The sequence below is a fragment of the Scomber japonicus genome, chromosome 10 (genome assembly GCF_027409825.1).
Source record: "Scomber japonicus isolate fScoJap1 chromosome 10, fScoJap1.pri, whole genome shotgun sequence".
In the NCBI taxonomy this organism is placed as follows: Eukaryota; Metazoa; Chordata; class Actinopteri; order Scombriformes; family Scombridae; genus Scomber; species Scomber japonicus.
In genome coordinates this window covers 33,745,500-33,772,135 of record NC_070587.1, presented here as the reverse complement: position 1 = coordinate 33,772,135, position 26,636 = coordinate 33,745,500, and the positions used below count along the sequence as shown (strand labels likewise).

The window sequence follows — 26,636 nt, the reverse complement described above, 5'->3', positions numbered from 1 at the left end:
ACCACCTAAGCAACTAATTTAATTACCACCTTAGCAACCACCTTAATATACTTCTTAATTACCACCTTAACAACCACTTTCACCTTAGCAACCACCTTAATAATAATTTTAACAACCACCTTAACAACCACTTTCACATTAGCAACCACCTTAATAACCATCTTAACAACCACCTTAATTATTACCTTAGTAACCACATTAATTACCACCTTAACAACCACCTTCACCTTAGCAACCACGTTAATAAAAACCTTAGAAACGGTCTTCTTGTTTTGACTTTTTAAATCAAATAATCATATTTTGAGACACAGCTGTTACTTATTATTCACTCAGGAGAGTTTCCACTACATTAAGACAAAAAAACAAAATAATAATAATAATAATAATAATTAATAATAATAATTCCTAACATCAGCACAGCCTTTGGAGGGAAACTGTGTCTGGGTTAAATAAAGAACAAATACAGTAAATTAAGTCTGATGATGAAACTAAACTATATTAATGAAAGCAACATGTTGGCTGTCTGCACGCACCTAACAAACACAAAGATCCTCCTCCTCCCCCTCCTCCTCCTCCTCTTCCTCCTCTTCCTCCTCCTGGTCCTCTTTACAGCTAACAAACACAAAGATCCTCCTCCTCCTCCTCCTCCTCCTCCTCCTCCTCCTCCTCCTCCTCCTCCTCCTTCCAGCTAACAAACACAAAGATCCTCCTCCTCCCCCTCCTCCTCTTCCTCCTCCTCCCCCTCCTCCTCTTCCTCCTCCTCCTCCTCATCATCATCAGACCACATGGAGTCATTTCAGGTTACTCACAAAACCAAAAAACATTGTTCAAACCACAATGAGAGAAATCTGTGGCACCAAATCACCAAAAATATGTGTGTGTGTGTATGTGTGTGTGTGTGTTGAAGTTAAGTAGTTAGTCTAGTGTTGTGAGGACATTTTTGACTGATTCTCACAACTTCTAAAAAGGTTACGGTAAGGTAGACACAGTAAATAATATTCATGTGATGGAAATCTCTCTCTCTCTCTCTCTCTCTCTCTCATTCCCCAGTGAGTGTGTGCCATTAGTATCTGGCAGGGTCTGGTTTGACAGAGAGTGATTATTGATCACCTTGTCCTGGTTGCTCGTCCAGAGGAGAGGCTGGAGGGATTTTTACAAGGTAGTTGGAGTGTGCGCACACATTCAGTCACACCACTGTTATCTGTGTATGTGTGTGTGTGGTGTTCATGTCTGTTTTATCTTTTATAGATGAGAAACCTATACAAATACAATATAAAAGGTGTTTTTTGCGTTTGCATGTGTATGTACTGTATGATATGTTTCACTGTGAACTGTATAAGGTATAAGCACTAGTATATTGCATCTCTGTCTCTCAGTGTCTTCATTGTCTGTGCTATGATTCAGATTAGCAAAAAATATTAGGTATCTTGATTTAGAGTATTTTTATGGGACAATGACATAGTTGTTTTTTATGGATAAACATCCTTTTTATTGCTCTTATGTGCACATTTAAAGTCTCCCAAACTGTACAAAGTTCATAAATCTTGTCAGAAGACATGAAACTGCTTCTGTTGGTTATATAACTGCATTATAATTAAGAAGAATCGGCTGTGAAACAGTGCTTTGCTGCCCTCTGGGGTTGAAAGTTTGAAGTGTGTTTCCTCTCTGACAGACAAACAGCATCACTGATCATCAGCAGGTTATTAGTCACGCTTCATTACAGTTTAAATTTAAAGGGTTAAAATGTGAAAATAAACGTATGAATAACTTCACACATTCTTTTTTTGTGGACTCAGCATCAAATTTCTGCTTTTAATTAGAGAGAATATATTAAGGATTAAGGGAGGGAGGGAGGGAGGGAGGGAGGGAGGAAGGGAGGAAGGAAGGAAGGACAGAAGAAAGGAAGGGAGGAAGGATAGAAGGAAGAAAGGGAGGGAGGAAGGGAGGGAGGGAAGAAGGAAGGAAGGAAGGAAGGACAGAAGAAAGGAAGGGAGGAAGGATAGAAGGAAGAAAGGGAGGGAGGAAGGGAGGGAGGGAAGAAGGAAGGAAGGAAGGAAGGAAGGAAGGAAGGGAGGGAAGACAGAAGGAAGGAAGGAAGGGAGGGAGGAAGGACAGAAGGAAAGAAGGAAGGAAGGAAAGAAGGAAGGAAGGGAGGAAGGATAGAAGGAAGAAAGGGAGGAAAGATAGAAGGAAGGAAGGGAGGGAGGGAAGAAGGAAGAAAAGAGAGAAGGAAGGAAGGATGGAGAGAAGGAAGGAAGGGAGGAATTATCTCTGAGTCAGCAGTGTAAGGGTTCAGGTTATTAGTGTTTTAGTTGTTGCTGCGTGGTCTCTACCTGTGACAGCAGCTTCTTGAGCAGCTGTGCGATGGCCGGGTCGTCGGGGGTGGGGCATTCTGGGATGGATCCCGCTCGCTTCTTCTGGCGCAGCAGCAGGTGTCTGAACAGGCTGCCGATGTCTTTGGAGCGCAGGGCGTAGTCGAAGATGGAGCGACTGACCGGCTCCTTCAGGACGCTCAGCAGCACCAGCTCCTTATCGATCTGACACAGAGGAGGAGACGCTCAGTCAACACCGTTTCCATAGCAACCATCACCATAAACCTAACCCTAACCCTTTATGCTAGAAATCTATCTGATATTAATATAAATATCCTTCCTTCCTCCCTTCCTTCCTCTGTCCTCCTTTCCTTCCTTCTTCCACCCTCCCTCCTTCCTTCCTTCCTCCCTCCCTCCTTTCCTTCCTTCTTACTCCCTCCTTCTTTCCTTTCCTTCCTTCCTTCCTTCTTCCCTTCTTCTTTCCTTTCCTTCATTCCTTCCTTCTTCCCTTCTTCTTTCCTTTCCTTCCTTCCTTCCTTCCTTCCTTCCTCTGTCCTTCTTCCTCCTTCCTTCCTTCCTCCCTTCCTCCTTCTTTGACTCGAGGACAACATGAGACTTTTAAAGGATCAGCAGGAGCACTGTGTGAAGATGATGTTGATGATCACCTGGATAATGGGCTGAGTGATGAAGGGGTTGAGGTGAGGCATCAGTTTGCAGTAGACGTCGGCTACGTTGAGATGCTGAGCGACCACAGTGATGAATCCCACTGCTCCGTAACGGATCCACAGGTTTGGGTGGCACAGGAAGGGAGCTGCAGCGAAAAACAGGAAGCACCAATTTATACCCCGTCAAAATAAAACAAACCCTGGAATAAATGCTGCGGCTCGTCGTGGAACTCACCGATGTCGCCCACGAACTCGTAGATGTGAGGCTTCTGCAGCAGACCCAGCTGGCACATGCAGGTGAGAGCGTTGAGAGCTTTGTAGATGACGAACTCCTCGGTGTCGCTCAGGCCCTGCTGCAGCAGCGGCTTCAGGATGGAGGAGCTCTGCCAGCCGACGTACGCCGCTACGCCTTCAAACACGACGACACGGAGAGAAAAACGAGACGGGAAGAGAGTGAACACGACACAAAAGGTCTGATCTACTAAAGGTCTTTGCATCTTTCAGCTGAGCAAAAAGATAATACACACTGTCCATTTAGTAGTTTACTCTGGGAATTAGCTCAGTAATGATGATGAGCGTGGGCCGGATCATTAAAAAGATGGAAGGAAAGAAGGAAGAAAGGACAGAAATAAGAAGGGAAGGAGAGAAATAAAAAGGGAAGGCAAAAAAGACAGACAAAAGGAAAGAGGGAACGAAGGAAGAAAAGGAGGAAGGACAGAAGGAAGAAAGGAAAAAAGGAAGGTAGGAAGGAAGGACAGAAGGATGAAAGGGAGGAAGGAAGAAAGGAAAAAAGGAAGGTAGGAAGGAAGGACAGAGGGAAGAAAGGGAGGAAGGAAGGAAGGAAGGACAGAAGGATGAAAGGGAGGAAGGAAGAAAGGAAAAAAGGAAGGTAGGAAGGAAGGACAGAAGGATGAAAGCGAGGAAGGAAGGAAGGACAGAAGGATGAAAGGGAGGACAGAAGGAAGAAAGGGAGGAAGGAAGAAAGGAATAAAGGAAGGTAGGAAGAACAGATGGAACGAAGGGAAAGAACACAGGAAGGAAAGGGGGCCAGATTGGGCCGGTTCTGGCCCACGGGCCTCATGTTTGACACCTGATTTAGATATTAGGAGCTTCTGTTATTGTTGAGAGTGAATGTGTGTTTCTTACCCACGATGCTGTCGAAGAAGGCTCCTCGCAGGTGCCAGTCGTTCTTGTCGTTGAGGAAGGTGATCATGTGACTCAGCAGCACATCGTTGGCTTTCTGCCGGCCGAAGAACACGCAGAGTCTCGTGATGCCGTTCTCCATCAGCGACTGTTTGACGATGTTCTCCGAGTCGCTCAGCAGCGTCACCACCTTCTGCTGCACCATCTCGTGCAACGCCTGCAGCTCTGAGCGAACGTAGAGGGTCACCGTGTTAGAACAACCATGCTGTGTGTGTGTGTGTGTGTGTGTGTGTGTGTGTGTGTGTTTTTCTATCCTGGTGGGGACCGCAACCTGACATATTACCAACCCTGTGGGGGTCACACACGGTACTGCAGTGTGGGGACCTTTTCCTGACAAAGTGTGTAAGTGTGTATATTAGCATGTTAGCTTGGTATTAGCATATTAGCTTAGCGATTAGCCCCCTGGGTTAGCGTTAGGGTTTCAATTCAACATTTGTTCAAATACTGAATATGAATTGTACGGTCAACAGTGATGTCAATTGTATGCTAATAAGCGTTAGCATTACGGGTCCCAACGAGGGGGGGCAAAATTCAGGTTGATATTTCATGTCATTTTTTTTGTTCAAACACAATTGTGATGAATTTAGGAGTTAAAATGATGTCTCTAGACCCTTTAGAAAGGCTGGAACCCAGTCAGGTCCCCACGAGGTAGTAAAAACGCGTATGTGTGTGTGTGTGTGTGTGTGTACCTGAGTCGTAGTTTTCATTGGGGTGCAGCAGCGTCTCCTCCGCGTCCTCGCCGCTCAGGTCCTGCTCTGTGTTCACGTTGTTTTCCTGAACCAACTCCAGGAAACGCAGCGCGCTCTCAGCCAGGTGAGCGATGTTCTCTGAATACATAAAAAGGAAACCCTTATTCTAGTGTACTACGAGTTTACTTATTTTATACTAACACTGAGGCAGTATACTTGAAGTTTACTTTTTATATACTATATTTTATATACTTAAGAATAGTACTAAAGAAAAGTCTAAGACTAAGTACATTAACCCTTCTGTTGTCCTCGAGTCAAGGAAGGAAGGAAGGGAGGAAGGAAGGATGGAAGGGAAGAAGAAAGAAAGAAGGAAGGATGGAAGGAAGGAAGGAATGGATGGAAGGAAGGATGAAAGGGAAGAACAAGGAAGGATGGAAGGGAGGAGGAAAGAGGGAAGGATGGAAGGGAGGAAGAAAGAAAGAAAGAAAGAAGGAAGGATGGAAGGAAGGAAAAGAATAAGGAAGGAAGGAAGGATGGATGGAAGGAAGGATGGAAGGAAGGATGGAAGGGAGGAAGAAAGAAGGAAGGATGGAAAAGAGGAAGGAAGGATGGAAGGAAGGGAGGAAGAAAGAAAGAAAGAAAGAAAGAAAGAAGGTTGGAAGGAAGGAAGGAAGGAAAGAAAAGAGGAAGGAAGGAAAGAAAAGAGGAAGGAAGGAAAGAAAAGAGGAAGGAAGGATGGAAGGAAGGAAGGAAGGAAAAGAGGAAGGAAGGATGGAAGGATGGAAGGAAGAAAGAAAGAAGGAAGGAAGGATGGAAAAGTAAAACTACTCATCATTAAATCCATATTTCAGGGAGCAGCTGACCTGCGTACGCCAGCCTGACGATGGTGGCGTCGTCCTGGGCGAGGTGTGCGATGCCCGGCAGGATGTACTCCGGGTAGATGTTGACATCGTTGCGCGGCACTTCCTTCACCAGCGCCAGCACCTTGGCCAGCGTGCGCACGGCCTGGGCGCGCACGCGGGGCACGGGGTCGTTGCAGAAGTGCAGCAGGTACGGCGTGATGCGATCCAGCAGGATGTCCACGCCCAGCCGGGGAGCCAGGTGCAGCGTGAGCTCCAGAGCCGCCAGCTTGGAGTCGCAGGAGTGGAGCGTCTGCAGACAGGAAGTGATGACGGACACCAGAACGATGAGACCTTGCTCCTCCCGAGAGCTCAGCACGCACTCGCCGCCCTCCTGAGAGGAAGGGGGGGAGGAAGAGGAAGAGCCTGCAGAGGAAACAGATCACCTTTTAAACTCAACTCAACTTTATTTATATAGAACTTTAAAGCTTCCTGTTGTTCTCCCGGGTCAAGTTGACCCCGTCTGTTTTGACTGTTCCTTCTTTCCTCTGTCCTTCCTTCCTTCCTTCCTTCCTTCCTTGAGTCAAGGAAGGAAGGGAGGAAGAAGGAAGGAAAGGAGGGACGAAGGAAGGAGGCAAGGGAGGAAGGAAGGAAGGAAGGACAGAGGAAAGAAGGAAGGTAATGGGGAGGAAAGAAAGAGAATGAGGAAGGAAGGAAGGAAGGAAGGAAGGAAGGAAGGAGGAAGGAAGGAAGGAAGGAAGGAAGGGAGGAAGGGAGGAACAGTCAAAACAGACTGGACTGGACTTTGGACTGTGGACTGTGGACTGTGGACTGTGGACTGTGGACTGTGGACTAGACTGTGGACTGTGGACTGTGGACTCTGGACTAGACTGTGGACTGTGGACTGTGGACTGTGGACTGTGGACTGTGGACTGACCTCCTCTCAGGTTGTGCAGGATGTTGTCGATGTCTTTGCGGATGACGAGCACGCGTTCGTCGGCAGACTGGAAGGTCTCCTTGGCGAACTGAGCCATGTAGGGCTGCAGGAAGGTGTAGAAGATGTCAGGAAAAGCTTTTCCTCTCTGCTGCTTCAGATATTCCTCCGCTGTGAGACGCTTCTCCGGCTCCCGCTGCACCATCTGAGCCACCTGACACAAGAACCAGGACCACAAGAGTCTGTTCACTACTTTAACAAACTGATTGTGTGATTGAGTTATTTTAATGACACAAACACAGGGAGGGAGGGAGGAAGGAAGGAAGGAAGGAAGGGAGGGAGGAAGGAAGGAAGGACAGAGGAAAGAAAGAGAGAATGAGGGAGGAAGGAAGGAAGGACAGAGGAAAGGAAGGAGGGAGGGATGGAGGGAGGGAGGGAGGGAGGAAAGGAAGGAAGAAGGGAGGGAGAAAGGAAAAGAGGACGGGAGGAAGGAAGGACAGAATGATAGAGGAAAGGAGGAAGGAAAGGAAGGAGGAAAGGAGGGAGAAAGGAAAAGAGGAAGGAAGGAAAAAAAGACAGAGGAAGGAAGGTAGGAGGGAAGGAAAGAAGGAACAGTCAAAACAGACGGGTCAATTTGACCCGGGAGGACGACAGGAAGGTTAAAGTAGGGGGGAATTCCTCCCTTAAATGCTTCATATAGGGGGGATTTTACTTTGTTGGGGGGGCTATAGGTCACACCTTGTCTCCATCCTTCCTTCCTACCTTCCTTCCTTATTTCCTTTCCTCCCTTCCTTCCTTCCTCCATCCCCCTTTCTTCCTTCTGTCGTTCCTTCCTTTCTCTCTCCTTCTTTCCTTCCTCCCTCCCTGCCTTCTTTCCTTTACTCCCTTCCTCCCTTCCTTCCTTGACTCAAACACAACAGGAGGGTTAAAAAATGAATTTCAGGCCCTGAGAACATTTTCTGAATCTTCTAGAAATCTTTTTCCAGTTTTGACTGAACAATAAAAATGAAAAGGGTTTGAAGTGTTTGATGAGGAGCTCAAAGCGGCCCACACAGCCAGCAGAGGTCTGACACTCATTTTAGGACCACCAGGCGTCTGTCAGCCTTAATTAAGATGATAATGATGATGATGATGATGATGATGATTGTGACACAGTGAGGGCTGAATCATTACCAGCTCTCTGATGCTGCGGTCTTCTATCTTCATGAGAACGTGCTCCGTCTGGAAGTGTCCTTTACGATACGCCAGCAGCTGAGACAGATCGAACAGCGGGACGCCTTCAGTGAACAGCTCAGCAATCACACAGCCTGGAAACACACACACACACACACACACACACACACACACACACACACACACACACACACACACACACAAAGAGCAGAGGGGGGTAAATTCAAGATTCAAGATAACTCTTGGAGGGTGATTCATTTGACAGCTCGCACTACAACACACTCATACACATAAATAACAGGATAAAACACAGAAGAAGAAGAAGAAGTAGAGGGAGGAGGAGGAGGAGGAGGAGGAGAAGGGGGAGAAGGAGAAGAAGAAGAAGAAGAAGAGTTGGCAGCTGTGTGCAAAAGTGCAAAAATCATTGTGTAAAGTCAGCAGTCTCTAGTCCAATAAACAGTTCATTAACAGGAAGTCTATACAAGCTCTAAATGATAAAAGATGCACCACAGTATCCAACTACACACTGCAACAACACACAGATACAACTGGACCTCATAGAGATTTGTTCAGGAGTCGGACAGCAGAAGAGATAATGGGTTGGCATAGCAACGCCCTGAAGGCAATAATGAAAATTCATTTCTTAAGATTTGCCTGGAAGAACTCAAAATAGTGTGTGACTTCCTCCTGACCTGTAGCTCCCATAAGGAACCTACTGTAGGTCTCTCTGCTTCAGTCTGATGATCTTTGAGCTTCTCATGATACTATTGAGACTGTTTCTGTCCTCGAGTGACAGATTATTAAACCAACAGAGGCTTTCAAAGAATGACTGATAGAAACGACAGAGAATCACTGGACTGACAGAGAAGGAGATGAATCCTCTGCTGTCAGGGTTTGGGTCAGGGTCAGGGTCAGGGTCAGGGTTAGGGTCAGGGTCAGGGTCAGGGTCAGGGTTAGGGTCAGGGTCAGGGTCAGGGGTTTGACCAACACTTCAGTATTTGCATCCTATTTAAGCTGGTTCTCAAACACAGCTGACAGTTTCAATCTTCTCTCCATCTATGAGGCCTTCTTGTCACGTCTAAAATCAATCAGTATTTCTTTATTTCTGGATGCATTTAACTCTAAAAACTTGTCTTTGCATCAGAGAGAACTTTACCAGGGTTCTGTTAGGAACCTGAAGGAGGGACAGAAACAGTGGCATCCCAAACCTGAACAAGGAAGCTGCTGTCACAAGCTGATCTACAGCTGCCAGTGTACAGAGAAGAGGTGATAGTGCCCCCCCTGGTGGTGGGTTAGGGTTAGTGACAACAATGTCAGACAAATGACAGTGCACACACACACACACACTGAACACACACAGACAGACAGACACACACACACACACACACACACACTGAACACATATCACACGCTCCACAAACACTGAACACATATCACACGCTCCACAAACACTGAACACATATCACACGCTCCACAAACACTGAACACACACTACACATTTTACAGATTTACTTTTTAGTTTTATTCATGTATGCTTTTTTATATTCATACATAAACTGTTCCACATAACCGCAGCATCCCTGGTTTGAATTACAATATATATTATATATTATATATTTGAATGGACCCTAGCCCAGATTTAAGCAGTTAATTAGTGAACTGGAACCACACTATGAAATGCCAAGCAGGTCACATCTGTTGCCCTCCATGTACGATGATGTGAAGGATAAAGTTATTGGAGGTCTGATGAGTGCAGATTTAGTGGTCTTAACCACAGACTGCTGGACTTCCATGGACCGTCACAGCTCATTACATTAAAGAGTCCTTCAAACACACTCCATCTATGAAGCTCACACTTCTTAAAATTATTAACATTTGACAGTAAGACCTCAGTGTGATACATTGCAACCATGACACCTCTACATGTAATAGGATATCCCATTACATTATTATAGGTGTGCCTTTACAGATTTAGTTTTTAGTTTTATTCATGTATGATTATTTTAAATTCACACAGCTTCTGGATTCAGTCTCTTTTTTAAATTCATACATAAACTGTGCCAGATCACACCAGATCTCTAAATGTGAGATCATGTGACTTTATAACCAGCGTACCTGCAGAGAAGATATCCATGGCCTGCCTCAGCTCCCCTCTGCTCCTCTGGTTGTTATTGGTCAGATCCACCAGCGGAGTGTTCTGGTCGCTCTCCGTAGTGAACATGCTCCCGTCCACGAACCTCTCCGGAGCGATGTAGCACGTCCTCCGCCTGGACGTGTCGAAGAAGTAGTTGAAGTCTGCGGGGTTGTCCTCGGGCAGGTAGGTGGGCTTGAAGCTGGCGAAGTCTGTGAGCAGCACCCAGTTCCAGCTGGTCACCATCACGTTCTCCGTCTTGATGTCTCCGTGACGGACGCCGGCCTTGTGCGCCTGGTCCACGGCGTTGAGGATCTGGAAGGCCAGCCAGCGCTTCTCCACGTTGTTGAGGAAGGGTCTGGTGCTGATGCGGTCGTACAGGTTGTCCCGCACGTACTGACGGAACAAGATGGCCGCTTTCTCCGTCAGCGAGGTCTTCTGGAAGGGGAGGCAGTTCTGGCAGGAGTGCAGCCGGATCTTCAGCTCCTCCAGCTCCTGCTTGTAGCTGGTCAGCGGCAGCGAGGGGTCCTGGATGGCGAAGACTTTGACCACCACCAGACCCTCGCGGTGTTTGGCTCGGGCCACCTTGAAGAAGCGAGTGCTGCCCAGACTCTTGTCATACTCGTGGTCGTGGATGTCGGAGAAGTAGCTGTCCACGGAGAGGATCTGAGACGGGGCGATGCCGGCCAGCTGGTTCCCCATCGCACCTCAACGCTGGTCTGACCAACGTTTAGAGGAAACATTAAAAAAGACTCAGATTTAACTTTTTACATCATCGACATCTTACTCTTCTTTCCCTCCTTAGAAATACATCTGAACACTCAGGAGGTGAAACTAAATCTAACTTCAGGTCATTTTCTCCATTAAGTCAATGAATCATCTAGTCAATAAAATGTCAGATAATAGGATTTTAAAAAAGCTTGTTACAATTTCTCACAACCAACGGTCCAAAACCCAAAAATACTGAATTCACAGCATCAAGTAAAGGTTGATCTCTACCTCTGACTGCTGGTGAAACTATTTTAAGTCTGTCTCTAAAACAGCAGCTGTAATTATTCCTCCTGTTCATACTGACTGTTAAAAGATCTTCAAAATGCTCGTACGTCAAGAGAGAAAGAAGGAAAGAAAGACAAAGAAAAAGGAGGAAGAAAAAACGAGGAGGATGAAGATAAGGAAAGAAAGAAAGAGTTCATCTACAGTGTGTCCATACAGTCATTTAAAAGTAGATCATATCAAGTGATATCTGACACATTACTGAGTGGGAAAGTACATGTAGTAGTAGTAGTACTTCATGTAATAGTAGTAGTAGTGGTGGTTGAAGTAGTACTTTTTGGAGTAATAGTAATAGTAGTAGTAGTAGTAGTACTTTTTGTAGTAGTAGTGGTAGTCTGAGTTAGTCATATCAAGTGATATCTGACAAATTTACTGAGTGGGAAAGTACATGTAGTAGTAGTAGAACTAATAGTACTGGTAGTAGCAGTAGTAGTAATATTGGCTGTTACGGTAGTAGTGCTTTTTGTAGTAGTAATACTAATAGAAGTAGTGGTAGTTCTAACAGTAGTAGTACATAGAAGTAGTTTAAACAGTAGAAGCAGTACGAGTATCTTTATTAATAGTAGTAAAAGCAGAAGTAGTACTTTCTGTAGTTGTAATAGTAGTAGTACTTTATGTAGTATTAGTAGTATTTTTTAGCATCATATCTCCTCTTAGTGTTTCCTGTTTCTCTGTGGTGGAAGTATAGTAACAAAAAGACTTTGCTAGTAAAAACACTGTAACGTTGAAACATAGAAGATGAAGATTTGACTCATTTGGACGCTGAAGCTTCATATTAGCTTCACATCAACTTTTAAATCCATGTTTCCACAGAAGGAGGACTGTGGATTTAGTCCTCCATCACTTCCTGTTAACATGATGAAGGATCTAATGGTCAGTATGAACAGGAGGAATCATTACACACACATAATCAGGTTTGACATAATAAAGGTTACCTGTTGTTGTTGTTGTTGTTGTTGTTGTGTTAGCTGTTAGCTTTAGCAGGCTAGCAGCAGTCTAAATAACGTCAACCTGAACGCAGAGTCACGTACACTGACGTCATGTCACGTCTAAAGGCACGTTGTGAGTAGAAGCTACGGTAAGCCCCGGTTTAAAGCTGTCAACAGGTTCCGGTGAAACTGTCGGTAACCGTAAATATGTTGTTAGCAGCTGGATCAGGTGAGCTAGCAGAAGCTAACCGGACTAGCTGCTGTCAGACTGCTGTTATGGATCCGGGTGAGAGGTCAGAGTGACGTCAGCATCTCCTGCTGATTAAAGGCTGTTACTGCAGAGATCTTCTAATGAGGCGATGAACACATTGATATTACAACTTTAGTTAGTTTAGTACAACTGTAAAAAAAACACAAAAAAAACCCCCCCGAATCCCGTCGTTTTAACGGAAAATGATCACACACTATAACACACAGGGACACATTATCACACAATAATACACTGTAACACACAGGGACACACTATCACACTATAACACACTGGGACACATTATCACACTATAACACATTATCACACTATAACACACAGGGACACATTATCACACACTATCACACTATAACACACTGTAACACACTATAAAACACTGTAACACACTATAACACTATAACACACAATAACACACAGGGACACATTATCACACTATAACACACTGTAACACACTATAAAACACTGTAACACACTATAACACTATAACACACAATAACACACAGGGACACATTATCACACTATAACACACAATAACACACTGTAACACACTATAACACACTGTAACATATTATCACACTATAACACACTATAACACAATAACACATTATCACACAATAACACACTATAACACATTATCACACTATAACACACAATAACACATTATCACACAATAACACACAAGGACACATTATCACACACTATCACACTATAAGACACTGTAACACACAGGGACACATTATCACACTATAACACACAATAACACACTGTAACACACTATAACACACTATCACACTATAACACACAATAACACATTATCACACAATAACACACAGGGACACATTATCACACAATAACACACAATAATACACTATAACACAATAACACATTATCACACTATAACACACAATAACACATTATCACACAATAACACACAAGGACACATTATCACACTATAACACACAATAACACACTATAACACATTATCACACTATAACACACAATAACACATTATCACACAATAACACACAAGGACACATTATCACACTATAACACACTATAACACCCTATAACACACAATAACACACAATAACACACTGTAACACACTATAACACATTATCACACTATAACACACTATAACACACAATAACACACTATAACACACAATAACACACTATAACACACAATAACACACTATAACACACAATAACACACTATAACACATAATAACACTCTGGGACACATTATCACACAATAACACACAATAATACACTATAACACTATCACATTAGAACACACTGTAACACTATAACACACTGTAACACACGGGGACACATTATCACACTATAACACTGTAACACACAATAACTACACACTATAACACACGGGGACACATTACATACTATAACACACACATAATAATACATCATTATTATTATGAAATGTTATTTAATACTTTTAATGATCGTTTTATTACTTTTCAACAGGTTTTTCGAGGCAAACGTAACGTTGGTACGGTATTATATTCGATATTAACCGAGTGAGACATCTTCCTGTATAAACACCATCTTTGTGTAGACGGCAACAGCTGCTTCAAGTTGACTTCTACGTAACCGGAAGTTAGGGGATGTGCGGGTCAAAATAAGAGCGTAAAATCATCCCGCAAAAAAAAACAAAAAAAAAAAACATGAACGTTGGTGTGAAAAAAAACCTGTCTGTCTGCACACGTCAGTATGTTTGAGTGTGTGTGTGTGTGTGTGTGTGTGTGTGTGTGTCTGTGTGTGCGCGCGCGTGTTTGAGACGTCAGTCTTCAGTGATTCATACTGAATATAAACAGAAACTTCACATTTAAAGGATCAGTTCATTTTATTTTGTTCTGTTATGTTGATTTCCTTCCTTCTGTCCTTCCTTCCTTCCTCCCTTCCTTCTGTCCTTCCTTCCTTCCTTCTGTCCTTCTTTCCCTCCTTTTGTCCTTCCTTCCTTCTGTCCTTCCTTCCTCCCTTCCTTCCTTCTGTCCCTCCTTCCTTCTGTCCTTCCTTCCTTCCCTCCATCTGTCCTTCTTTCTGTCATTCATTCCCTAACACACACACACACACACACACACGCTGGCTTAAACAGTTTGTGTGTAATCAACAACAGAAAGTCATTCAGAGTGAAGGAAGGAAGGAAGGAAGGAAGGACAGATGGATGGAAGGAAGGAAGGAAGGAAGGAAGGAGGGAGGGAGGGAGGAAAAGAAGGAAGGAAGGAACAGTCAAAACAGACAGGGTCAATTTGACCTGGGAGGACGACAGGAAGGTTAATCATCTCTGTGCCTTTTAATTCATTCTGGCTCTGAATACAGATGGGAAGTAATTTATATAATTTAAAGCATGTGAGATAATGAATGATGTGTTCATAATAATCTGATTGGTGATCATGTGAGAGGTCTGCTTCACATTTATATAACGTTGTAATAGTTTTAGATATTTATTTTCTGAGGTTTCCATGTAGTTTATCACTGACAGACTTTATATCTGTTGATGTAAGTGCTGTAATTCATCATAGAGGCCACTAAGAGGCGCTGTGGACTCAGGTCAGATCTGACTGGTAGTATCTATGTCCATGTGTTTTAGTGAAATGAATAGTTAATAGTTTTAATAAGATAGTAGTTATGAGGATGAAGACTGATGGCTCTAATGGTTCTACAATAAACCTCACACTTCCACAAAGCTCTGCTCATTTTACCTTTACATAGAAAATAACATTTAACCACCAAAAAGAGATGAAAACATGACTAAAATCAATCTCCAGTTAGTTAGAGTAACAGCTGCCATCTAGTTACCATGGCAACTTAGACTCAAACTACCAAAAAGAGACATTTCAATGATTATGTCTATGTTATATTTTCATGTCTGAGGTAAAATAGGACATGATATTGTGTGATAGCAGATGTTTAGTTTCTCTGCTCTCTGAGACATGAATCAAGCTTTAATCACATTTATTGAATGAACAGTATGAGAGGAGAGAATATGAACAGTACGTAAAAGATTAAATACAGATTTGTTCACTTGATGACACTTGGTGTTCTAGTTGTTCTATTATTTTCCTTTTACCCACTTTGTCATTTTATCCACATTACTGATTATTATTTATCAACAATCACATTGTTTAAAATATTTTGTGAAAGCACCGAAAGTCATCCCTGCAATACTGTTGTTTTATTTTCTCCAGGGGCGATTCTAGGATCAGATATTTAGGGGAGAATACTACATACAATGACCTGAAGTGTTCACTGAGTAACATATATTACAACAAGTAATATTAATACATAGAGAGGTCTACTATAGTGTATAATAATAATAATAATGGTTCAGAATAAACAATGACAGGTTTCTACAGAGAGGTTAATGAACTCTGAGAGAAACACAATATTAATAACAGAACTATCCAAAGTATATTAAAGCTGTTAAAAATAACATAAAATAAAACCATTTGAACTTGTAGCATAATCATTTGTCCCATATCTAACAGACAGGCTCACAAAAAACAACAACAACAGTCATTTATTTATTTATTAAAGGTGCTTAGATCACATTTAGGGAGGCTTGAGCACCTCTAAAAAGGGTCTAAAACCCATATCTATGTATCCATGTCGCTCAGCCTTATCATAAAGTACTTTTACACAAACATATTTTGAAAAGAGAGACGCCCAATTTCCTGCGCACGTCGCTTCGTCACACGGCATTTTATTTTGAAAGGCTCGGCAGAAGCTCGGTCGCTGCTGCTGTCAGAGGTATTGTCGTGTGGACTCTGTTCCCGGTGTGATTTCACGGAAGATGCTGCAGAAACGGGAGCTGCTGGTAAGTTTAACATTTATTCACTTTTACCGTGTGAGCTCACCGACTCTTTACGGCGACTCAACCCGCCTCAGGGAGCTCCATCTCCGGCCTTAGCAGCACCGACTCCCCCCCTCCTCTCTGGAGGTAGACACCCGGCTGGTGAACGGGGTTGTTGGGTGAGTTTGATCCGGGAATGGAGCTCTGTTTTCGGCTGTTAGCCTGCTGCTGTCACCGCTGCTGAGCTCCACACTGACAGCTCTGTGTGTTGACTCTGCTCAGGAGGAAACTCTGCGGGATGTTTGGAGATAAATTAAGAAAAATGTTGAGTCACTGAGTCACTGTTCTGCTGCTCTGCTGGCCATGTTTGTTTCTCCGGAGCTAAAAAAGCTAAAAGGTGGAGCTAGGCGAGCTAACTGTGGCTAACACGTCCGGGGAAGGTGCGTGATGATGCGGGAGGGGGTGAAGGTGCGTGATGATGCGGGAGGGGGGGTTGGTGAAGGTGCGTGATGGGGGAGAAAGGTGCGTGATGCTGCGGGGGAGGAACGTGAAGGTGCGTGATGGAAGGTACGTGATGTTGGGGGGGAGGAAGGTGAAGGTGCGTGATGTTGCGTGGGAGGAACGTGAAAGTGCATGATGGAAGGTACATGATGTTGGGGGGGGGGGGGGGGTGGGTGCGTGATACTGCGGGGGAAGGAAGGTGCGTGAAGGTGCGTGATGCTGGGGTTTAATAAGACAAGCATCAACACGTGCATCATGGCTGAATAGTGATAACATCAAAGCTTATTATCGACCTGGTCTTTAAGAAGTGACGTCAGAGCTGCAACGATACGATTAATCGACTTTCTAACAGAAAATTAATCGACAAAGGTTTTTTTTTTTAAAGCTGCAACGATTAATCGACATATGAACTATTTCTGTTTCTAATAGAGCTGAAACATGCGTCAGTTAAAGAGGAGTGTGACGTTACATGATATTGGGTTTACATATATCGATATCGTGATATGAGACTATATATATCGTAATATCGTGATACGGCAGAAGAGTCTTTTCCTGGTTTTAAATGCTTCATTTCGGTAAAATGATTATTTACCTTTTATCCACTTTGTCATTATATTCACATTACTGATGATTATTTATCAAATTTTCATTGTGTGAATATTTTATGAAAGCACCGATACTCATCCCTACGATATCGTTACATTACGATATCGAGGTATTTGGTGCCTAGCCCTATGAGAACGAGACGATGATGAAATATGTGACTGGAAAAATAGTCTTGAAGGTGCATTTTTTGAAATGTTTTAACAGTATTGTGTCCAGGGTTTCCCACAGCACTTTACAGCTAAGGCCGCCTTAACTAACGTCTTCAAAAAAATAAATAAATAAAGTAAAATAAATAAATCCAACCATCGTCTGCAGCGGGCCGGAACCACTGTGTCCTACTGTCTGACTTCGACCCTGAACGCACCTGTAGCTCTCTGTACCTCCCGCTAGCATAACACAGACACGCTAACAGTGATATTAAGTTTAAGGAAACAAACACAGACCGCTGGTTAAAACATAAATCTACATCATCTAAGGCAGAACTCACCACCTTAACTAACACATTTTCTGCGGGAAACCCTGGTGTCTATGTTCCTTCAGTTTAATAATAATATTAATAATAATCTTTAGAGCATTTTCATGATGTGGGGTAATTGGTGGATGAACCTGGAGGGAACATGAAGCTGATATTTGTTGACTGTGGGTAAATAAGCTTTATTTAAACAGCGTGTTTAATAACCGGAGGCTCAGTGAGCTTTACATGAACACAAACATTTCATACATAAATAAATAAAACACAATTATCGGAAAAACTGGAAACATTAAAACATCAAATTATAATATCAGTTTTTTAAAAAGTCAGAAAAATAGAAAGAAAACGTTGCAATATCGTGAGATCTCGTTGCACCGCTAGCGCCCAAACATCGTGAATTCATCGGTTTGTTATTGACGGAGAATTAGCTAAAAAATGACTAAATCTATTAAATTAATTTCCAACTTTTCAAATTGATTATAAAGTTAATTTACATCTCGCTGCTCTCAGTTAAAGAAGATTCATTCATTCATTTATCATCTACAGCACAGATGTTAAACATGAGGCCCGTGGCCCAGAACCGGCCGCCGAGGGGTCCGATTCGGCTCACTGTCCTTCTTTCTTTCTTTCTTTCTTTCTTTCTTTCTGTCATTCCTCCCTTTCTTCTGTCTTTCCTTCCTTCTTTCCTTCCTTCCTTCCTTCCTTACTGACTTTTCCTTCAGTCTTTTTTTTCTTTCTTCCTTCCTTCCTTCTGTCCCTCCTTCCATCATTTCTTTCATTTTTTCTTTCATCTGTCCTTCCTTCATTCCCTCCTTCCTTCAATCTTTCCTTCTTGTCTTCTTTTCCTTCCTTCCTTCCTTCCTCGCTTCCTTCTTTCCTTCCTTCCCTCCTTCCTTCCTTCCTTCCTTCCTTCCTTCCTTCCTTCCTTCATGTCTTCTCTTCCTTCCTTTATTTCATCTTTCCTTCCTTACTGTCTTCTTTTCCTTCAGTCTTTCTTCCTTCCTTCCTTCCTTCATGTCTTCTCTTCCTTCCTTCCTTCCTTCCTTCCCTCCTACCTTCCCTCCTACCTTCCTTCCTTTCTTCCTTCCTTCCTTTCATCTTTCCTTCCTTACTGTCTTCTTTTCCTTCAGTCTTCCTTCCTTCCATGAGATCAGATTGAACTAACATGACTTTTACCATCTTAATCTACAACAGTCTCTTCAGCGTTTGGTTCTTTTCTTATCAAACGAGACACACAATAATATCTTCTTCTTTTTTTAAAACACAAAACAAACTAAATACATAAAATAATCTGGAAGCTTCGGAGGATGAAATGGCATGAAGGTAAAAAGTCTGCTCAGGTCATGAAGTATATTTAACCTGCTGTGTTTACACTCAGAGACGTTTAACTTGTGATTTAACCTCCTCATAATAACACAGAGGAGCAGAAACCTAAAACTAACCAAACCCAAACCCTAACCTTCATCATCATCATCATCATCATACAGGCAGGAGACACGTTAAAATAATAATAAAAAGGCTGTGGAGCATTTATCTGAATCATCAGTTATGTTTTCTATTATAAGTTAGAGGAAGAAGGACACCAGTGATGGGTAATAATAATTATAATAATAATAATTATAATAATTAAAGCTTCTTTCATTCATAGTGTTTTAGGTGTGGAACAAGTGGAGCAGGTTGAAGCTGCTCTGTGTGAAGCTTTGTGAGGAATTAACTCCACTTTAAAATCAATATGAAAAACAAACAGGAAGTGATGAGCTGTTTGAGTTGTAGTTTTAATAGTCTCCATGTGGTTTAGTTTAAATGTAAAGGGTTAAAATGTGAAAATAAACGTATGAATAACTTCACACATTCTTTTTTTGTGGATCCAGCATCAAATTTCTGCTTTTAACCTTCGTGTCGTTCTCCCGGGTCAAATTGACCCCGTCTATTTTGACAGTTTTTTCTTTCCTCCCTTCCTTCCGTCTGTACTTCCTCTATCCCCCTTCCTCCCTTCCTTCTTTCCTCTGTGCCTCCTTCCTCCCTCCCTCCCTCTTTCCTCCCTCCCTCCCTCCCTCCCTTCCTTCCTTCCTTCCGTCTTCCTTCCACCCTTCTTCTTCCCTTCCTTCCTTTCTTCCTTCTTTCCTTCCGTCTTCCTTCCTCCCTCCTTTCCTCCCTTCCTTCTTTCCTCCCTCCCTCCTTCCTTCCTCCCTCCCTTCCTCTCTTCCTTCCCTCCTTTCTTTCTTTCTTTCTTTCTTTCTTTCTTCCTATCTTTCTTCCCAGGTGGATAAAATATTTAATATCTATCATTCTTTTGTGGTTACACCATTTGACATTTTCAGGAGCATTCAGTCTTACTTTTGGTAAAAAATGGTGCAAATGTCATTTAAATGAAATAAAACCAACAAAAATACTAAATGTACATTTTAACACTATAGTTTAACAGATCCTTACCGACACTTATTAATCACTGACTCTTACATTAAATGATATTTGGAGGTTTTTTCTCGTAGTTTGTGATTTTTATTTATTAGTTTGTATCAACGGCTCCACTCAGCGGCTTCACACACTAATGAGCTGTGTGATATTGGATTAATGTTGATGACTCAGTACTCTGTGTGTGTGTGTGTGTGTGTGTATTGTATTCCTGGTGGTGGACACACACACACACACACACACACACACACACACACACACACACACAGACACCTTTAAGCAGCTTATCTCCAAACAATAACAGCAGAAACAGGATCTGAGGCGTTCAGGATGTGGATCACATTAAGAAAATAAAACAACAAGCAGTAACTGTCATTTAAAGGTGCTTTATCTATACAGCAGCTTTCATCCAGGTTAATGCAGTTCAACGGGTTTCACAGCTTGACAAAGAGAATAATTCACACAAGAGGAAATAAGGAGGATAAAAAATGTTTAGAAAAATTAAATAAAGCAAAATAAATACAAGAGAACAAGACAAAAAGTTTATTAAAAGTTAGAATAAAAATAAAAAACGAGGTTAAAATAGATTAAAAAGACAAAAGACAAGTTAAAATGAAAAAAAGGATAAAGTTTAATAAAATAGGTTAAAAAATGTTTAAAATAATTAAATTAAAGATAATAATAATTAAAAGACAAAACTGGAGAGCAATGCACACACAATTGAATTAAAATGATAAAAGTGCTTAAAAAAATGTAATAAAATATTTAAAAAATAAATAATTTAATAGATAAAAAATAATTAAATGAGTAGAATAAGAGAAAAGGTTTATTAAAAGTTACAGCAGGGTAAAATAGATTAAAAAGAAAAGTTAAAATAGACTAAAATTAGGTTAAACATTGAGATTAAAATAACAAAAGAAACAAATAAAGATCAATAAAAATATAAAGTAAAAATAAAATAAAATGAGAAATTATTTAGATATTTAAGGTGTAATATGATGCAGTTTTATTGATAAATAGGACTGTTTGTTATACGACTTTTATTTTGTTAATTCATCTCTTTTGTCTGATGAGATGTGTTTTATTGTCTCGGGGCTTCAGGGTCTTCCTGTCTTGTTTGGACTCGTTGGAGGATCGAAGTTGTTGTTACTCGTCTTAATGACTTAATAACGGATTACATAGTTTAGTTTAGTGATTCTCCCAGACTCCAGCTGGAGGGAGGAGGGAAGGGGGGAGGAGGGAAGGAAAGGAGGGAGGGAAGAGGGAAGGGAGGAGGGAAGGGAAGGAAAGGGAAGGAGGGAAGGAAGGAGGGAGGGAGGGAGGAGGGAAGGAAGGAGGGAGGGAAGGAAAGGAGGAGGGAGGGCGGGAGGAGGGAAGGAGGGAAGGGAGGAGGGAAGGAAGGAAGGAAGGGAGGGAGGAAGGAAGGGAGGGAAGGAAGGAAGGAGGGAAGGAAGGGAAGGAAGGAGGGAGGAAGGAAAAGAGGGAAGGAGGGAGGGAGGGAGGGAAGGAAAGGAGTGAGGGAGGGAAGGAAGGAGTGAAGGAAAGGAAGAAATGAGGGAGGCCCACTTTCTTTCCTTCCTTTCTTCTTCCCTTTCTTCCCTCTTTCCTTCATGTCTTCTTTTCTTTCCTTCCATCCAATCCATCCTTCCCTCCCTCCTTTCCTTCCTTTCATCCTCCCTTCCTTTCTTTCCACTCCTCTTTTTATTGGTCCAGCCCTCATGACATCATCTTGTTCTTGCTGTAAAGGATGAAATAATGTCCCTACCTCCCTCCTTTCCTCCCTCCCTCCCTTCCATCTCTGCTGTAAAGGATGAAATAATGTTGGTTTTAGTCTTAGTGACCTCTAGTAACCTCCACAGCGCTGACCTCTAGTAACCTCCACAGCGCTGACGTGTTGCCATGACGTCAAACAGCTGATGTTTTATTAACAGCTAGAACTGGTTTTTCTCACTTATTGAACTGGAACATCAAACTGAGGTGTGACTTCATTCTTTATTCTTTATTGTGATTTAATCCCAGCTGAGTTTTTAGTCATCGCCGAACAAACTCAACAACCGAAACGCCTTTGTTGAAAATTACATGGCGTGATGTTGACGGAGCGGAAAAAGGCGGGACAGAGTTTTGTTTTTGTTGCTTATTTATTTTATGACGTGTGAGACAAACTGACACGCCTTTTTTAAGACAAAGGTTGGAGAACAGGTGATGGACAGATTGTATTCGGCTCAATGACGTGGTGTAACCAGGCGGGGAGTTCTGGTCCTCTGAAATGAGTCCAACCAGGAAGTAACTTAGAGCTGCATTCTATCAAAAGGCCACCAGGGGGCGACCGGCTCTATACAAGTCAATGGAGAATTCACCAACTTCTCACTTGATTTCTAACCTCAGTAAACGTTTTCAAAATGTGTTTATGGTCTCAATCGCTAGTTTAAAGCCTTCTTCAATGCAGTATGATGTTCATTTGGGACATTTTGGCCTCCCTGATTTTATATGTGACGATAAAGCAGGGTATGCATTAGGACGTGGCTACGTCCTGATTGACAGGTTGGTTGACCAATGTCCTCGAAATCCAGCCCTCGCAACCATAGCAACCTCCCCGTCTCATGCCCATATAAGTAGAATCCGTGTTTTTATTTTTCCCAGCATGCACCTGAAATTTTCAAGATGGCGCTGCCCAGATTAGAAACTATTGACTTCCGAGCAGCAGTCCACAAACCAATGGGTGACGTCACGGATGTTACGTCCATTTCTTTTATACAGTCTATGGATGTAACTCAGTGTCCAATTGGTGTAACCAGCGTTTTCTTTCATAAAAATCTGTTTATATACAGAAAAATGTATGTGGAATAAATACAATCCACTTTTAGCAACACAACACTATGTTTTTAAACCAATTTTACATTTAGAAAAAATGGTTGTATTTAGGAGATATCCTGCTCTATACTGATAAAATGCTTTAAAATGTAAATGTAGAAATACTCCAAAATAAGTTTCTGCTCATTAGATGTTTGTAAATGAAGTCATTATTAGTATAAGTCCACTTAAATACACTGTAGGTGGATAAAATATGTAATATTTATCATTCTTTTGTGGTTACACCATTTGACATTTTCAGGAGCATTCAGTCTTACTTTTGGTAAAAAATGGTGCAAATGTCATTTAAATGAAATAAAACCAACAAAACTACTAAATGTACATTTTAACAAACCTGATGCTGCTTTTATAACTATTTAACTGATTATTGAATAGATCATCTGGTCAACTCTTATTCATCACTGAGCCGTTTACAGATTTCTGCTGCAGAGTGAATCTATATCCATCTCATGTTGACATTGTCGCAGCGTTTACGAGCCTCAGACTTCATGAAGCAGTTAGTGTGTTCCACGTGTTCGTCCTCTCGTGGTTTTTATAGAGGTGCAGCGAGTCTCTGCAGGGACCTGGCACTGGGCCCACGCGGACTTTCAACCTGCTAATAGAGTTTGACCTGGATCTAATTGGCCCTGCTGGGACACCGTGACGATAACGAGGACGCAGTGAAGGAGTGTCAGTCACACTGGTTTCCACTCGCTGGCTGTCTGTTTCACTTTTTGCATATTTGATATTAAAGCAGTCAAATGAGGCAGAGCTCAGGTAAACAGACTCTGTGCGTCATGGGGTTTTTATTATTGAAGTTTCACAAAGGTAGTGGTTCATACTTCCTGTCCTTGGTTCATACTTCCTGTCCTTGGTTCATACTTCCTGTCCTTGGTTCATACTTCCTGTCCTTGGTTCATACTTCCTGTCCTTGGTTCATACTTCCTGTCCTATTTTTGGTCCAGGTTATGTTAAAGTCTCTGCTGTGTAATAATAAACACCTGTCTGCTCACATAAAGCTTTAGGTTCAGTCATTAAAGTAAATAAACTACAGCTGTAAATAATAATAACAATAATAATGATCTAAATAATTACATGAATAATATTAAATACAATTAAACAACATCAAATAAACAAATAAAATATAAAAAAATTAGACAATTTGTAAAAAACAATTAACAGCCAGATTAAATTACGAGGGGGGGGGGGGATATTATTACGATAGAATATAATTACGATACTTTTGTCACAATACAAGATTATTGCGATACTTCTGTCACGATACGATATTATTACGATACTTGAGTAACGATACTCTGCTGTATTGCCCCCCCCCCCCCACCACCACCCTTTTCATATATGAGCAGCCTGTGACTGCAGCCGACCTCCCGGCCTAAAGAGGGCAAACCGTCGTCTTTATCCCGGATCCTTTAAGCCTCTCAGTGTCTCAGCTCTGCTCACAGGAGTCTTCACCTCTCTGCCTCTCCTGTCCCGCTTCCTGAGCAGCAGCGACCGACGACGGGGACGCTGCTTCGTGTTTCGGGTTTTGCTTTAGACCTCCACCTGTGGCTCGGCTGATGCTACGAGTCGGACTGCAGGGCTAATACGATCTGATCTGAGGACAGCTGAGTCGTGTTTTCTCTGCTGAGGCCTCGCTCTGCTCAGAGGTGATTAGCTGCATGCTATAGGAAGGAAGGAGGGAAGGGAAGGAAGGAGGGAAGGGAAGGAAGGATGGAAGGAAAGGAGGGAAGGGAGGAAGGAGGGAAGGAAGGGAGGAAGGAGGGAAGGAGCTCTGCTCAGAAGTGATTAGCTGCATGTTATAACCAGGAACAGGGAGGGAAGGAAGGGAAGGAAAGGAGGGGAGGGAAGGAAGGATGGAAGGAAGGAAAGGAGGGAAGGATGGAAGAAAAGGAGGGAGGGAAGGAAAGGAGGGAGGGAGGGAGGAAGGATGGAAGGAAAGGAAGGAAAGGAAGGAAGGAAGGAAGGAAGGAGGGAGGGAGGGATGGAAGGAGGGAAGGAAGGAAAGGAAGGAAGGAAAGGAGGGAGGGAGGAAGGAAGGAGGGAAGAAGGGAAGGAAGGAGGGAAGGAAGGAAGGATGGAAGGAAAGGAGGGAGGGAGCTCTGCTCAGAGAGTTTGATGTTTAAACTCAGATTACTGTAGAGTTCATCATCGTGTGTTCCAGCTGTGTTCAAATAGTTTTAAAAAGTAAAAATAATTGAGGTTATTGGACCTTTAACAGCTCTCAGCCATCCAACTGTTGACAGCAGAGTTGCATTGTGGGATATGTAGTGAGAAGAAGGCGATATTTTCTCTTGCTGCTGCATCGATGAATCCGTCGTGAGCTGAATCAGAGGAGTAAAACAAACTGAACGGGACTGACTCTTTATATTAATTATAAATTCATCTTTAAAATGTCAGAAAGTAGCGTGAAAAAAAGCTGTTTCATTTAAAGGTTAAACTCAAAGTAACACATTAAACTCGCTGTCTTTATTTATTAAAACGTGAATCAAATCGTCACAAATGAATATTAATAAACTGATTTATTTGCACGTTCCACACATTGATGAATACATGTACTGCTGCACTTGTTAGAAAAATAGACCTCGTAGTTTCTTGTTACTAATTAGCCGATATTAATATCAACATATGTACCATAATCTGTTATCAGCTGATTCATTCTGTACGTTGGTGATAACATTATATCTACTTACTATGAACTGTATTATCTACACCACTTATCTTAAAGTGGAAATGACCTATTTACTGTATGCACAGTGCCTGTAGCTCATTATAATACACTATATGTCATTTACTATGTATACTGATTATAATACACTATATATCATTTACTATGTATACTGATTATAATACACTATATATCATGTTTTATATATACTGATTATAATACACTATATATCATTTACTATATATACTGATTATAATACACTATATATCATGTTTTATATATACTGATTATAATAGATATTTACTCTCTCCATTAGATTAGATTAGTCTGTTTCTCTTTAGTCTGCTTTTAAAGGTGTGTTACTTTACTTTCTGTTTAGGGTCAAATTTAACCCATTATTTAAAGGGAAGAAGGTAAGGAGGGAAGGAAGGAAGGAGGGAGGGAGGGAGGGAGAGAAGGATGGAAGGAGGGAAGGAAGGAGGAAGGGAGGGAGGGAAGGATGGAGGGAGGGAGGGAAGGAAGGAGAGAAGGAAGGATGGAGGGAGGGAGGGAAGGAGGGAGGGGAGGAAGGGAAGGAAAAGGGGAGAGGGAGGAAGGGAAGGAGGAAGGGAGGGAAGGGAGGGGTGAAGGGAAGGATGGAAGGAGGGAGGGAAGGGAGGGAAGACAGGGAGGAAGGGAGGGAAGAAGGGAAGGATGGAAGGAGGGAAGGAAGGGAAGAAGGGCGGGAGGGAGGGAAGGAAGGAGGGAAGGGAACTGAAGACAAAGCTCTTTATTTCATATTTAAAGCAGAGATTTAGACTCTGACTGCTTCTGTTTAGTTCTGCGGTTAGTTCTGAATCTTAAATATTATGTTTTACTAGCCGTGTGAAAGGAGGGAAGGAGGAAGGAAAGGAAGGAAGGTGTGAAGGTGTTAGCAGGTGTTAAACTTGTTTTTAAGGCTCTCAGGTGTCACATGACTGGCAGCTGTGTTTGACCTCAGCAGCAGCAGCTCAGGTTATTATAACAAACCTGCAGCTCTTCCATCATTACACACAACTGCTGATTAACCTCTGTTTATTTATCACATTCAGCTGCCTCACACACACACACACACACA

General features: G+C 42.3%; 2 protein-coding genes across 2 annotated transcripts in view; one reads left to right on the top strand and one right to left on the bottom strand.

Moving 5' to 3' along the window:
- Positions 1–10,654, bottom strand: part of pik3r4 (phosphoinositide-3-kinase, regulatory subunit 4) — a 37,921-nt gene extending 27,267 nt beyond the window's left edge. Inside the window, exons 1-9 of the mRNA XM_053327338.1 lie at positions 9,931–10,654; positions 7,816–7,949; positions 6,646–6,856; positions 5,733–6,134; positions 4,870–5,007; positions 4,124–4,345; positions 3,213–3,386; positions 2,978–3,123; positions 2,334–2,537 (exon numbers count right to left, since the gene is read on the bottom strand). Coding sequence (XP_053183313.1) covers positions 2,334–2,537; positions 2,978–3,123; positions 3,213–3,386; positions 4,124–4,345; positions 4,870–5,007; positions 5,733–6,134; positions 6,646–6,856; positions 7,816–7,949; positions 9,931–10,648 — 2,349 coding nt within the window. The 5' untranslated portion in view covers positions 10,649–10,654. The remainder of the gene's footprint in view (positions 1–2,333; positions 2,538–2,977; positions 3,124–3,212; positions 3,387–4,123; positions 4,346–4,869; positions 5,008–5,732; positions 6,135–6,645; positions 6,857–7,815; positions 7,950–9,930) is intronic.
- A 5,341-nt stretch (positions 10,655–15,995) lies between these two features.
- atp2c1 (ATPase secretory pathway Ca2+ transporting 1) overlaps positions 15,996–26,636 on the top strand; it is a 53,737-nt gene continuing 43,096 nt past the window's right edge. Inside the window, exon 1 of the mRNA XM_053327363.1 lies at positions 15,996–16,034. Within this exon, the coding sequence (XP_053183338.1) occupies positions 16,011–16,034 (24 nt within the window). The 5' untranslated portion in view covers positions 15,996–16,010. The remainder of the gene's footprint in view (positions 16,035–26,636) is intronic.